The 14,184-nt window shown below is 41.9% G+C and overlaps 1 protein-coding gene across 3 annotated transcripts in view; it reads right to left on the reverse strand.

The window, feature by feature from the left end:
* Positions 1 to 6,584: 6,584 nt before the first annotated feature.
* The window catches only part of LOC119329440 (MADS-box transcription factor 58-like), a 9,105-nt gene continuing 1,505 nt past the window's right edge, over positions 6,585 to 14,184 (reverse strand). For all 3 annotated transcript variants that reach the window (XM_037602488.1, XM_037602496.1, XM_037602501.1), the window contains 7 exons: positions 10,169 to 10,250; positions 8,561 to 8,622; positions 8,361 to 8,460; positions 8,227 to 8,268; positions 8,087 to 8,128; positions 7,783 to 7,963; positions 6,585 to 6,874 (listed from right to left, as the gene is read on the reverse strand). In XM_037602488.1, the coding sequence (XP_037458385.1) occupies positions 6,864 to 6,874; positions 7,783 to 7,963; positions 8,087 to 8,128; positions 8,227 to 8,268; positions 8,361 to 8,460; positions 8,561 to 8,622; positions 10,169 to 10,250 (520 nt within the window). In that variant the 3' untranslated portion in view covers positions 6,585 to 6,863. The remainder of the gene's footprint in view (positions 6,875 to 7,782; positions 7,964 to 8,086; positions 8,129 to 8,226; positions 8,269 to 8,360; positions 8,461 to 8,560; positions 8,623 to 10,168; positions 10,251 to 14,184) is intronic.

The raw sequence follows: 14,184 nt of genomic DNA on the forward strand, positions 1-14,184 counted from the left end.
AGGGATACTTCATGAAACGGCAAATCAGCTGCTGCTCTAGTGAAGAAACCCAAGGTTGAACCCAAACCCGAAACTGAGTGCTTCTATGATAAGGGGAACAGTCACTAGAGCGGAATTACCCTAGATACTTGGTAGATGAGAAGGCTGGCAAGGTCGATAGAAGTATATTGGACATACATTATGTTAATGTGTACTTTACTAGTACTCCTAGTAGCACCAGGGTATTAAGATACCGGTTCGGTTGCTAAGTGTTAGTAACTCGAAATAAAAGGCTACGGAATAAACGGAGACTAGCTAAAGGTGAGCTCACGATATGTGTTGGAACTCTTTCCAAGTTTGATGTGATCAAACATCGCACGCTCCCTCTACCATCAAGATTAGTATTAAACCTGAATAATTGTCTTTTGGTGTTTGCGTTGAGCATAGACATGATTGGATTATGTCTATCGCAATACGGTTATTCATTTAAGGAGAATAATGGTTACTCTATTTATTTGAATAATACCTTCAATGGTCTTGCACCTAAAGGAATGGTTTATTGAATCTCGATCGTAGTGATACACATTTTCATGCCAAAAGATATAAGATAGTAATGATAGTACCACTTACTTGTGGCACTGCCATGTAAGTCATATTGGTATAAAACGCATGAAGAAGCTCCATGTTGATGGATCTTTAGACTCACTCGTTTTTGAAAAAGTTTGAGACATGCAAACCATGTCTATTGGTGTATACGCATGAAGAAACTCCATGTAGATGGATCGTTTGGACTCACTTGATTTTGAATCACTTGAGATATGCAAATCATACCACATAGGCAAGATGACTAAAAAGCCTCATTTTCAGTAAGATGGAACAAGTGAGCAACTTGTTGGAAGTAATACATTTTGATGTGTGCAGTCCAATAAGTGCTAAGGCACGCAGTGGATATCGTTATGTTCTTACTTCACGGATGATTTGAGTAGATACTAAGTATATTTACTTGATGAAACACAAGTCTGAATTATTGAATGGTTCAAGTAATTTCAGAGTGAAGTTGAAGATCATTGTGACAAGAGGATAAAATGTCTATGATATGATCATAGAGATGAGTATCTGAGTTACAAGCTTTGGCACGCAATTAAGACATTGTGGAAATTGTTTCACAACCAATACCGCCTGGAACACCATAGTGTGATGGTGTGTCCGAACATCATAGTTGCACCCTATTGGATATGGTGCGTACCATGATGTCTCTTATCGAATTACCACTATCGTTCATGGGTTAGGCATTAGAGACAACCGCACTCACTATAAATAGGGCACCACGTAATTCCATTGAGACGACACCGTTTGAACTGTGGTTTGGAGAAACCTAAGTTGTCGTTTCTTAAAAGTTTGGGGCTGCGACGCTTATGTGAAAAGTTTCATCGTGATAAGCTCGAACCCAAAAGGGATAAATACATCTTCATAGGATACCCAAAATGGTTGGGTATACCTCCTATCTCAGATCCGGAAGCAAAAGTAATTGTTTCTAGAAACAGGTCCTTTCTCGAGGAAAAGTTTCTCTCGAAAGAATTGAGTGGGAGGATGGTGGAGACTTGATGAGGTTATTGAACCGTCACTTCAACTAGTGTGTAGCAGGGCACAGGAAGTTGTTCCCGTGGCGCCTACACCAATTGAAGTAGAAGCTTATGATAGTGATCACGAAGTTTCGGATCAAGTCACTACCGTACCTCGTAGGGTGACAAGGATGCGTACTACTTCAGAGTGGTACGCAATCCTGTCTTAGAGGTCATGTTGCTAGACAACAATGAACCTACAAGCTATGGAGAAGCGATGGTGGGCCCGGATTCTGACGAATGGCTCGAGGCCATAAAATCCGAGAAAGGATCCATGACTTTGGAGGAAATACTTGATGGTCGTAAGGCCGTTGGGTACAGATGGATTTTAAAAGGAAGACAGACAATGATGGTAAGAATCACCACTAAGAAAGCTCGACTTGTCGTTAAGATGTTTTCCGACAAGTTCAAGGAGTTGACTACGGTGAGGCTTTCTCACTCGTAGCGATGCTAAGAGTCTGTTGGAAATGGATTAGCAGTTACTGCATTATTTATGAAATCTTGCAGATAGAATGTCAAAACATTGTTTCCTCAACAGTTTTTTGAGGAAAGGTTGTATGTGATACAACCAGAAGGTTTTGACAATCCTGAAGAACGCTAACAAATATGCAAAACTCCAGCAATCCTTCTAAGGACTGGAGTAAGCATCTCGGAGTTGGAATGTACGCTTTGATGAGATGATCAAAGATTTTGGGTTCATACAAAAGTTTATGAGAAACTTGTATTTCCAAAGAAGTGAGTGGGAGCACTATAGAATTTCTGATGAGTATATGTTGTTGACATATTGTTGATCAGAAATGATGTAGAATTTCTGAAAAGCATATAGGGTTATTTGAAAAGTATTTTTCAATGGAAAACCTAGATTAAGCTGCTTGAACATTGAGCATCAAGATCTATGAGGATAGATCAAAACCGCTTAATGGTACTTTCAAATGAGCATATACCTTGACATGATCTTAAAGGTGTTCAAGATGGATCAGTCAAAGAAGGAGTTCTTGCTTGAGTTGTAAGGTATGAAGCTAAGAGTTAAAGCTCGACCACGGCAGAAGAGAGAGAAAGGATGAAGGTCGTCCCCTATGCTTCAGACATAGGCTCTACAGTATGCTATGCTGTGTACCGCACCTGATGTGTGCCTTGCCACATGTCTGGCAAGAGGGTACAAAGGTGATCAAGGAGTGGATCACCAGATAGCGGTCAAAATTATCCTTAGAGGAATAAGGATATGTTTCTCGATTATGGAGGTGATAAAGAGTTCGATGTAAAGGGTTACGTCGATGCAAGCTTTAACACCTATCCGAGTGACTCTGAGTAGCAAACCGGATACGTATAGTGGAACAACCATTTCGAATAGCTCCAAGTGGAGCGTGGAAGCAACATTTACAATATGACATAGAGAATTGCAAAGTACATACGAATCTGAATGTTGCAGACCCGTTGACCAAAACCTCTCTCACAAGCAAAACATGATCAAACCCCAGAACTCATTGAGTCTTAATCACATGATGATGTGAACTAGTTTAGTGACACTAGTAAACTCTCTAGATGTTGGTCACATGGCGATGTGACCTATCAGTGTTAATCACATGGCGATGTGAACTAGATTATTGACTCTAGTGCAAGTGGGAGACTGTTGGAAATATGCCCTAGAGGCAATAATAAATTAGTTATTATTATATTTCCTTGTTCATGATAATCATTTATTATCCATGCTATAATTGTATTGATAGGAAACTCAGATACATGTGTGGGTACATAGACAACACCATGTCCCTAGTAAGCCTCTAGTTGACTAGCTCGTTGATCAACAGATGGATACGGTTTCCTGACCATGGACATTGGATGTCGTTGATAACGGGATCACATCATTAGAAGAATGATGTGATGGACAAGACCCAATCCTAAGCCTAGCACAAAGATCGTAGTTCGTATGCTAAAGCTTTTCTAATGTCAAGTATCATTTCCTTAGACCATGAGATTGTGCAACTCCCGGATACCGTAGGAATGCTTTGGGTGTACCAAACGTCACAACGTAACTGGGTGGCTATAAAGGTGCACTACAGGTATCTCCGAAAGTGTCTGTTGGGTTGGCACGAATCGAGACTGGGATTTGTCACTCCATGTAAACGGAGAGGTATCTCTGGGCCCACTCGGTAGGACATCATCATAATGTGCACAAGGTGACCAAGGGGTTGATCATAGGATGATGTGTTACGGAACGAGTAAAGAGACTTGCCGGTAACGAGATTGAACAAGGTATCGGCATACCGACGATCGAATCTCGGGCAAGTATAATACCGCTGGACAAAGGGAATTGCATACGGGGTCGATTGAGTCCTTGACATCGTGGTTCATCCGATGAGATCATCGTGGAACATGTGGGAGCCAACATGGGTATCCAGATCCCGCTGTTGGTTATTGACCGGAGAAGGTCTCGGTCATGCATGGTTCCCGAACCCGTAGGGTCTACACACTTAAGGTTCGATGACGCTAGGGTTATAAAGGAAGTTTGTATGTGGTTACCGAATGTTGTTCGGAGTCTCGGATGAGATCCCGGACGTCACGAAGAGTTCCGGAATGGTCCGGAGGTAAAGATTTATATATGGGAAGTCCTGTTTTGGTCACCGGAAAAGTTTCGGGTTTTATCGGTAACGTACCGGGACCACCGGGAGGGTCCCGGGGGTCCACCAAGTGGGGCCACCAACCCCGAAGGGCTGCATGGGCCAAGTGTGGGAGGGGACCAGCCCCAGGTGGACTGGTGCGCCCCCCCACAGGGCCCAAGGCGCAGGGAAGTGGGGGAAGGGGGCAAACCCTAGGGCAGATGGGCCCTAAGGCCCACCCTAGGTGCGCCTCCCCCCTCTCCCCTTTTGGCCGCCACCCCTGGGGAGGGAACCCTAGAGGGGGCGCAGCCCCCTCCCCTCCCCCTATAAATAGTTGAGTTGTGGGGGCTGCCCAAGACATGAGTTTCACCTCTTCTTGGCGCAGCCCTACCTCTCTTTCTCCTCATATCTCGCGGTGCTTGGCGAAGCCCTGCTGGACTACCACGCTCCTCCATCATCACCACGCCGTTGTGCTGCTGCTGGATGGAGTCTTCCTCAACCTCTCCCTCTCACCTTGCTGGATCAAAGCATGGGAGACGTCACCGGGCTGTACGTGTGTTGAACGCGGAGGTGCCGTCCGTTCGGCACTAGGATCTCCGGTGATTTGGATCACGACGAGTACGACCCCTTCAACCCCGTTCTCTTGAACGCTTCCGCTTAGCGATCTACAAGGGTATGTAGATGCACTCTCCTTCCCTCGTTGCTAGTCTCTCCATAGATAGATCTTGGTGACTCGTAGGAAAATTTTGAATTTCTGCTACGTTCCCCAACATCTGGACGGTCGGCGACCTTCCATTCAATGACCACAGGTATTTCAGCGACCACCAGAAGCTCAAGATGCTCGGGTGGTCGGAGGCTCGGAGCACACGTCATGGGAGGAGTGGATCAAGAAGACGGAAGACTGGTATGTCAAGCACGGCAATAAGTGGTTGGGCGATGTGTTAGTAGCACTGCTGTCGCACCTCAGGAAAACTTCGACTCACCTCCATGACAAACTTTGATTTCAGTTACTGGACTTATACTCCATTTTTAACTAGGTATGTTCTTAAAACTTGCGACATTCTTGTGTTGTTACCAAGTTTGTTGCCATCTAAATAGCACTCACTTATGTATAAGGCGGTGACGGCGCTCTTGGCGTTGTGTCCTTCTTGAAGGCGTCGTCGTCAGAGCTATGTGGTGGTGAGCACCGCTTGGGTGCGTCGGCAGTTGCAGATGGCGTGCCCCTCTTCCTCCAGGTATTAGCTGTTACGGGGGAAACCCTAGGTCTGGGCAAGGTTTTGGATCCCGCGTGGATCATTTTTCTCGAGGGGCGCCAGAATTTGCGGTTACCACAAAATATCGGGAAAAAAATCAGACGAAATTTAAAATCAAATTTTGAATTCAAATTTTTTGAAGTCGATATAGATATGTATTTAACTCTTATGTATCACAAACCCTGCCGTGACGTAGTGTCCGTTCAACCTGAGTTGCCACTTACTCAACTATCACGAGTTCGACCCCTCGACGCAACAACATTTAGGCAACAATTTTTAACTTTTGCAGCCTCAAAAAGAAATAAAAAAGCTTGAGGCAAGAGTCGAACTCGCTGTCGAGGAAAGGATGGCTCTGCCACTAGGCCACAACCAGTTCTATTTTTGCATGAGAGATAGACTCTATTTAACTATAGTGTGAGCGTCTGAATTGAAAATTTTCAAAATATTTGAGATTTTTTGCTCGGTATGAGTGTTTCTCGAGGGGGGGGGGGCTGTAAACGTGGTAACTGCACAAAATCCTGGAATTTCGTTCGGTACCCAAAACGCTGGGTCTGGGTTTCCCGGGTCGGATGATGATGGAGAGGTGCCGTTCCCCCTCCTGGGGGCATCGTCTTGGAGCAGTGATTTACTAGAGAGGCCAACAGGTGGAGCGGTGTTACATCGACCGCATTGAAGACGGTGGGTCTCGGTAGCATGGAGCAGTGGAGTCTCAGAGTTGGACGTTGTTTGATCGGCACGCGCAGGCTGGTGGCGCTTTCTGGTGTCGTGATGACACTGACGGCAGATGGGACTGGCAAGATCTATGAAGTGATTCCTCCTAAAGACAGGATGGCGGAAGATAGAGGTGACTGATCCTTCAGCATGCACAGGCAGTGCATGTTATAAGATGCCTAGACCGGATGGTATTAAGACCTCTGGATTAGATTGTGTCTGTTATGCGAATAAGGCACATCTGTATTGGTGTAGGTGTAGCGACTTTTTTCGCCTAGAAGGGGGCTTCAGGTTGATCCTTGTATAAATTTTGTCAGACTCTGGTGAATAAGTAATAAAGATGATTGTGTGCATCATGCTGATGCAGAGGCCGAGGGTAACCCTTCTTTTCAAAGAAATGTATATGAGACATAAAACGGATGTATATGAAATCGCCACCAGTACTATTGCATATGGAAAAGGTACATAGATATATGCGAAGTACCTGAGTTGCACTGAGATAATTAAGTAGTATCATCACAATACATATGGATACGTTGCACAGGTGTGGCCAAGCCTTAATTATGGGATAAAGTTGATTGTGCGTGTATAGAAATACACACATTCATGGAAGTTCTAGTTATATCTCACGGATATCTATATAGCTTCAATCTCACTTGAAGGTAAATGACAGACGACACAGCTATGCATGGATGCATCCATCACCTTCCAACTGCAAAGACAAACAAGGCCACTAAAGCATTAAAATACATAGGCGGTTATAGTTAAGGAAAGCACATAAATATTGGTCTTTATGAGAGTACTTAGGCTGGCCATAGTGGGGAGTAACTTATACTAGTGTCATGCATATGACACTAGTCTAAGTTACTAATCCCTCCGTTCCAGAATATATGACTCAACTTTGTACTAACTTTAGTACAAAATTGGGTCATCTATTTTGGAACGAAAGGAATACCTTCATAGTGCAAAGTAACGTAGTACTAGTGTCATATATTGCTTCATTTATTAGTTTGTAGACTCATCCTTTCTCGAAAAACGCTATGTTACAGTAACATATTATGTTACTCTAAACACATCTCTCCTCATTAACTACATGCCACATAAGCAAAAAAAAATTGAAGTGCGCTATGTTATTACCTAAGTTACTCCCACTATGACTAGCCTTAGGTGCTCCTCTGGGGTTGTGTCATTTTCCGTGTTTCTACTATGTATAGCCCATACAGACCTAAGAGTCAGAAATTTTACTTGAATGTTGCATATCTAGCAACTAGCTCTCTCCATTAGAATTTTCAATATGCTCAATTATTCACATGCATTAGAAAACATTAAGATTATATTAAATGAATATACATACATAGTTTCAGTGAGATTTTGATGAAATTCACCAATTTCAGGCATTTCAGTAGACATGAAAATATGTACCTTTCAGCGAAAGTATTTCAGAAATACACAAAAATTCAAATATTTTCTCATTTTTTAATATTTAATTGTATTCAAATTTATATTTCGGTCCATTGGCCGAAATTTCACTGAATTTTGGTGATTTCGGTTGTTGCTGAATTTTTCTTGAAGCTGAAAGTGAAAACCATGCCTATAGTACAGGCTAGAAGAATATTTTACCTGAGTTCAAACTTTTGCGGTCCTCCTGCTGGGAGTAGTACTGAGGCTGCTGCTGCATGAAGTTGAACTGCAGGAAGGTTCTCGGATCACAATGGATCATATTTTGCTCGTACTCATCCGATGTCGAAGCCGCCCCCATCATGTTCAACGTCTGCTGTTGCCCCCTTTCAGTCTCAGCTACCTGCGTTGAGATTAGTTCGTGACTTGGAGTGTTTTGTACCTTACTATATATTATATATAGTTTAATGTTCTCATGTAAGTCACATGCATTGTCTTTTGTAAATAGGAGATACCAGGTACTTACTTTTTCCCTCAAGAAGAAGTTGTTATTCTGCAGCTCCATTTCCTGAATATATATGGCTCATCTTGTAATTTAAATTTTTTAATGTCAAAGCAAGGAAAAAAGTTGCAAGAAGAAAAGATGCTATTGTTTTATTGTGTTACCCTTCTCTGCATGTACTCAATTTCAGCGCATAGTAATTCGTTCTGCAGATTAAATGTGAAGGTCAGGAACTAGCTAGACAAACAAAATAGTTCTTTTCAACAGAATTCATGCAAGTATTCGTAGCAAACTGAACCTTTCTTGCTCTAATCTTTCCTAGGCCTTTGTCCAGCCTTCCCTCCAGCTGCTTCAGGTCTCTGTGGCTCATGGTGGCCATTGTATCGCCTATTAGAGTCCTAAGGCATCAATGTTGACAAGAGTTTATTTACAAAGCAAAATGGAACTTGCTTGATAAGTTGAGATTAACTAAGTTGCTAACTTGGGGAAAAAATGAACCTGTTGGAGTTCTGCAAGGTGGTTATTTGCTGCTTCAGCTTCGCAGATTCCTGCTGGTAGTGCTGCAAGTTTGTAATTTGAGTCCAGTGAGTACAATATACAGATATTGGTATTGGCGAATGACTAATAAATATTACATGATTTCATTCACAAATTGCTGAATGTGAATTTCCACTCATGCTTATTTGTTTCATATATATGTGAAATTACGAGAAGAGTAGTGGTCATTCTTCGTGGTTCCAGCATTCTATTTGTATAGCATGCACATGCATCAAAACCATGCATTATTGGGCGTACTTAAGTAAAGTAAAGGTAGACTCTCTAAATATAATTTTAGTATTTTTACTGAAAACTACATTTATGAAAACAGTGGCAATTTTTTGCAGCACATTGACTTAGATAAATCAATTGACACAACGCTCCGCCATGAAGGGTGGAACAGCATCATGCAACATACCTCCTTGTAAATCTTCTTATCCAGATACTAGACACTAGTATTTTGAAAACCGTGGTAATGCAAAACCTCAGTATTTCAATGTCTGGACAATTAACGAATACTCCAGTTTCTAAGACCCATAGTTTTCTCAGTTTGGTTCAGAAAAAAAGAGGTCAAGACCTCTTTTTAAAATACTGCAGAAATACTACAGTATTAGAGATACTACGGTTTATAAGACTGGTATTTATCGATGCCAAACACAGCAAAGTTTTTCAAACTATGGTTTTGGGAAAAAAACGAGATTCCAAAAAATTCCAAAAATACTTACTGAGCCAAACGAAAGCTATGTTTAGAGAAAATAAACTCATGAAGACAAACTCACTCACTCCACACTATGGTCCCTGTCATTACTCTAGTTTTTGTGATACACAATATTTACTGGTGTCTGCACAAGTAGTCATATGCATATATACATAAAAGGACATGAATTATAAGTTGGTATTTCAGACGAATCATTTTCCTTCTGTCTAACATGTAGTACTGTTTGGCTCACATGAAAATATATGTTATTCAGGTGAAACTAGCAAGCATGGCCCAAAACTGTTTTTCCTGGAACCATTTAAATATCGTTGCTACTTGATACGAACCAAGTACATACCTATGCCTACTAAATCTTGATCTCAACAAATCTAAACAAGAGAAATGGTTAACCCATATAATCAGATCAACAAATTAACCAGGAACTTATGTATATTATAAGCGCATTTCTTTCTTCCCAGAAGAAACAGATGTGGGCCCATTTCTGATTTGCTAAACCTCAGTTTGCATGTTACTGTCTCTCCCGTCTCCCGTCTGAGTGATGCATGAAAGTGTCCACTGCACACATACAGAACTACATATAAATATGGTCTGCTGGTCCAAACATGATCTCTTGAGAGTAGTGTCACCGGACATTCCATTGTGTAATAACCACAAGTTCCCTATGACCAGGATGTCCAATCTGAAGATTTTGTTCAAAGGAATCATTTTATACGCTGGAGCACAGTTAGATGGAATGTTGACTAGCAGGGTGAAGTTCCTAGTACGTAGTAAGACTGCATGCAACCTAGGGGCCGGGTTGCTAGGGTCTAGAAATATTTTATGTTGACTTCTTGAGTGACATATGATGTTACCTGGGCATTGATCTCTGCGACTGTACCAGCGCTGGAGGTGTCACTTGTTGCCTTCTTGTATCTCTCAATGGTTGCTTTCACGCTGCATTAATTTGGGTACACACCAGTGGAGTGAGTACAAGCATAAATATGAACTTTCTAGTTCGTACCAACATAAATAATACTCAAATTAACAGTAATAATTAACTTCATTAAACGGAAACAACAGTAATAAAAAATAAATAAAAGTTCTATTTTTCGGAAATTAACAGCGATTTATTCTGGAAAAAACCTCATTAAATGATTCAGAAAATTTATAACCAACTTTGTAATAACGTGGTAGACTTGGGGGGAGATTAGATTAGTTATATCAAATTAATGTGCTCTTACTGCATACTTCAAATATTGGTTGTCAAGATTCAGAAACCGGACTTTGTTAGTTACCACATCATTACTAAAATAGAGTCCAGATAGACCCTTGCCAAAAATAGACCAAATAAATTGGATGTATCTCATACTTTTGAGGACAATATATATAAAGTTGCTCTGTTGTATTGAACAAGAGCAATGTGAAATCCATCAGGTCGATGTAGAAAAAACATCATATGTTATGCTGGGCAAAGATGTGTGCCATCACAAGCCTTTTGCACGAGCTAACTAGCTTGTACTACAGTGTGGTCGCTCTTTACCGAGGACTTCCTTTCCAATATGAAGAGGCCTTCAAGGGGTACAATGTCCAGACATAGATATTTTACCAGTATGTACCTCAAGAGAATTCCAGTTGTGTTTGTATTTTATGTTTTCTTTTTGAAAAGTGCTTGTATTTTGTGTTTGTATTTTATGTTTTCTTTTTGAAAAGTGTTTGTATTTTATGTTGGTGAATCTAACGGCCAATTTCATACTATTAATCAGCATAGTCAGTATGCAGTCAGGTGCAAGAATCTGCAGCACACCTGATCTTCAAGTGTCGTTTCTCTGTTCGGATTTGGAATGCGGTCTTCTCATGGCTTGGGCTTGCTATCCCCACGGCTCCGTGGCTCCTGTTTGATTCGGTGAAATCTTGGTGGGATGCGGTTCTCTCTGATAATACACTCCCGACGAAGGCCCTATCTTCCCTGTTATTTCTTGTGGGATGGGAGATATGGAATGAAAGGAATGCAAAGCGGCGCCGGTGGCGATTGTCATGCGACGCATCAAAGAGGAAGTTTCGATTTGGGCCGTTGCAGGCGCTAAGCATTTGCGTAATGTAATGCCGCGAGAGTAATTGTTTTGCTTTTCCGCCGCTTGGCGATGTCTGTTCTGAAACCTCTTCTTATTAAATGAAAATGGCAAGTCTTTTGCCTTGTTTCAAAAAAAAAGTATATATGAACTGTGTGATTTGGTTAATTACAACCTTTGCTAATTTATGTTTATATGAAGTAAAGAATCAGAATCTAGACAAAGTAGACGAATTGTGTACGTGTCAAGCATTTTACATAATATAACTCTGCACCAAGAGAACTATTACAGATATATACATGGGAAATGTCGTAAGCTATCTTCAAGGTCCGAGATATTAACACCAAAATATATGTACATGCATAGTTAAAAAATCGCGCGCCTAAGCGAGTACTTAAGCGCTCCTAAGCTCTAGGCATTGGCAAAATGCATTGCGCATAACTACGTCTAATCTGTGCATAATTGCGCACAAGCATGCGCTTTGGTCAGTAAAGCGCAAGACGGTGACAAAACGCATAATTAATGCCTAACGCTTTTTTAAACTATGTGTACATGCATTCTCCACGAAACCACATTTTTTATGAAGGCAATACATTTATGATGGGCATTTATATAAGGATCAGGATCGTTGGCCTAGTCTGACTCCATCCCCTTGTCCACCCCGCACATAAAATAAAACCCCACCAAAGAGTAATTTCACTAATTCACTACATTTCCTCACCAAAGCAACATTAAAAAAGTATGCTTCACTTCTCAAAAAATAGTACTAGAATGCATGCTTCAAAGGGAAGACCATAGTTACCACTACCTCTGCTACGGCCACCATCGAACAGCGATGAGAGCGAATGTCACATCACGTATAATAATGCAAGCTACTGTTCATAAGGACACGCACTGTTGACACGGATTTCTCTCGCTGTTGGACGGAACCTTAGCATCGTCGAGCATGCTATTCGCTGCAGCACAGAGAACACGCCCTATTACCCAGTGTTTATTCGTATGAGAGAACCACGGCAGCCAAGGTCTCTGCTTTTACCTGCCCCTCCTGACCCCCCATGGAGCTCACCAGTCTCCCCATCCCCTCTCTCTCTCTCTCTCTCTCTCTCTCTCTCTCTTGTAGTACCCGATGCTACGTACGGCTTGATTCTGACCGTGACAGCCATTGGCTCCGTACGCAGGGCAGCCTTCACATCACTGTAGACGCTCATAAACCACCGGAGAGAGGTTGTCGCTTCACACAGGGTAGTACAGTGAATACATATGTCCGGGCAAAGCCAAGATTTTCAAATAAATAAATACATTTGGGCGTGAAATGAAATATTGCAGTACAAATTTATGCAGGCATGCACATAAATGCTTCATCTGGGTTCATTTCTTATATTCAAGAAGAATTACCCTGTCCATCTTTACATATATGACGCCAGTATTCAAAATTTTATTAACTGAACAAATAATAAATCCATAATATGGTGCCCCCTTTAATTATCAAATTGTAATTATCATATGGATTGTTTACTTGTCCTTTTAGATATGCAAGCACAAGTGAGTCTGCATTTCAAAAAATTCACAAATTGTAACACAAACATTTTTATCAATGGGCAGTTCTCAAGTTTTGATATTGTTTTATACTATATGTGTGTACAAAAGAGACCGAAATACAGAAAGTAAGTGTAAAAAGTGGCATGTTTTGCACGTTATTTGATGCTGCCCTTCTATTTCAAATCAGCAACTGCTAGACACACATATGGAAAAATACCACTACGTACATTTTAGTTTTGCATATAGACATGCCTTTCAGATAATGGAAATCAGAGGAGCTCACTGAAACGGCACAAAAGAGTTCCCCGCAAAAAAAAAGTCGGCCCCAAAAGTAGAGGGAAAAAAGAAAGGTTACTACAGTGCATTATTTTCTTCTTTACTGCTACGGTGCTGTGCCTTCACTGTTTTGGCGGGTCATGAAACTACAGTGCTGCTGCCAGAACCTAGCTAGGGGCCCAGAGCTGGCGTGATGAGCCTTGGCTTAACAAGAGGACACCACACATGGCTCTAATGAGGAGAGAGGCGTCGCTGCCACCAGCACCACACGCACAGGTAACAGTAACATCTACAGCGCGCGGAGAGAGAGAGAGGGGGAGATGGGGGCACATGTGACCGAACCCTAACCCTAACTCATCATTGGCGGGGAACAGAAGGCGATGATGCAAAAGAAGCTTGATGATATCGTGGCTTACATCTGTGTGTGTGACACATCACACATACACACAGATGATCTTGTATGCAGCAGTTACCGAGTTACTGCAGATATACCAAGCCCAGGGAGAAAAAAAGTTGCTAGCTAGTAGATCTGCACCTACACGTAATTAGGAGATAAGAACTTGTAATATTTCGTGTGATTATATATGTTTCTGCCATCCTGGATCGATTATATATCCTGATGACCTTCTTCCTATCCCCTCCCCTTCGTCCCATACAGAGAGAGAGAGAGAGAGAGAGAGAGAGAGAGAGAGAGAGAGGAAAGAACATAAATGGTGCAAGAAAAGAAGAGGACCACCAGCCCCAAGCAAAGCCAGACACCCATTCCATGCACACAAGAAGAGCTGAGAAAGCATGTACACATGCTTCACAAGGCATGCACTGTGCTGAATCTACGCAGACATCTAGCTCACCACACGGAACCACTAACGAAAGCAGCAACGAAAAACACATCAGCACAAGCTAGCACACAGATGCAAGCTATACGGCGCGCGCGCACACAAAGAAACTGCTGGAATTTCTTTCACCCCCGCTTCAACCCCCAGAAGCACGGAAATAAACAAGAC

Source organism: Triticum dicoccoides, chromosome 1B (assembly GCF_002162155.2).
Source record: "Triticum dicoccoides isolate Atlit2015 ecotype Zavitan chromosome 1B, WEW_v2.0, whole genome shotgun sequence".
NCBI lineage: Eukaryota > Viridiplantae > Streptophyta > Magnoliopsida > Poales > Poaceae > Triticum > Triticum dicoccoides.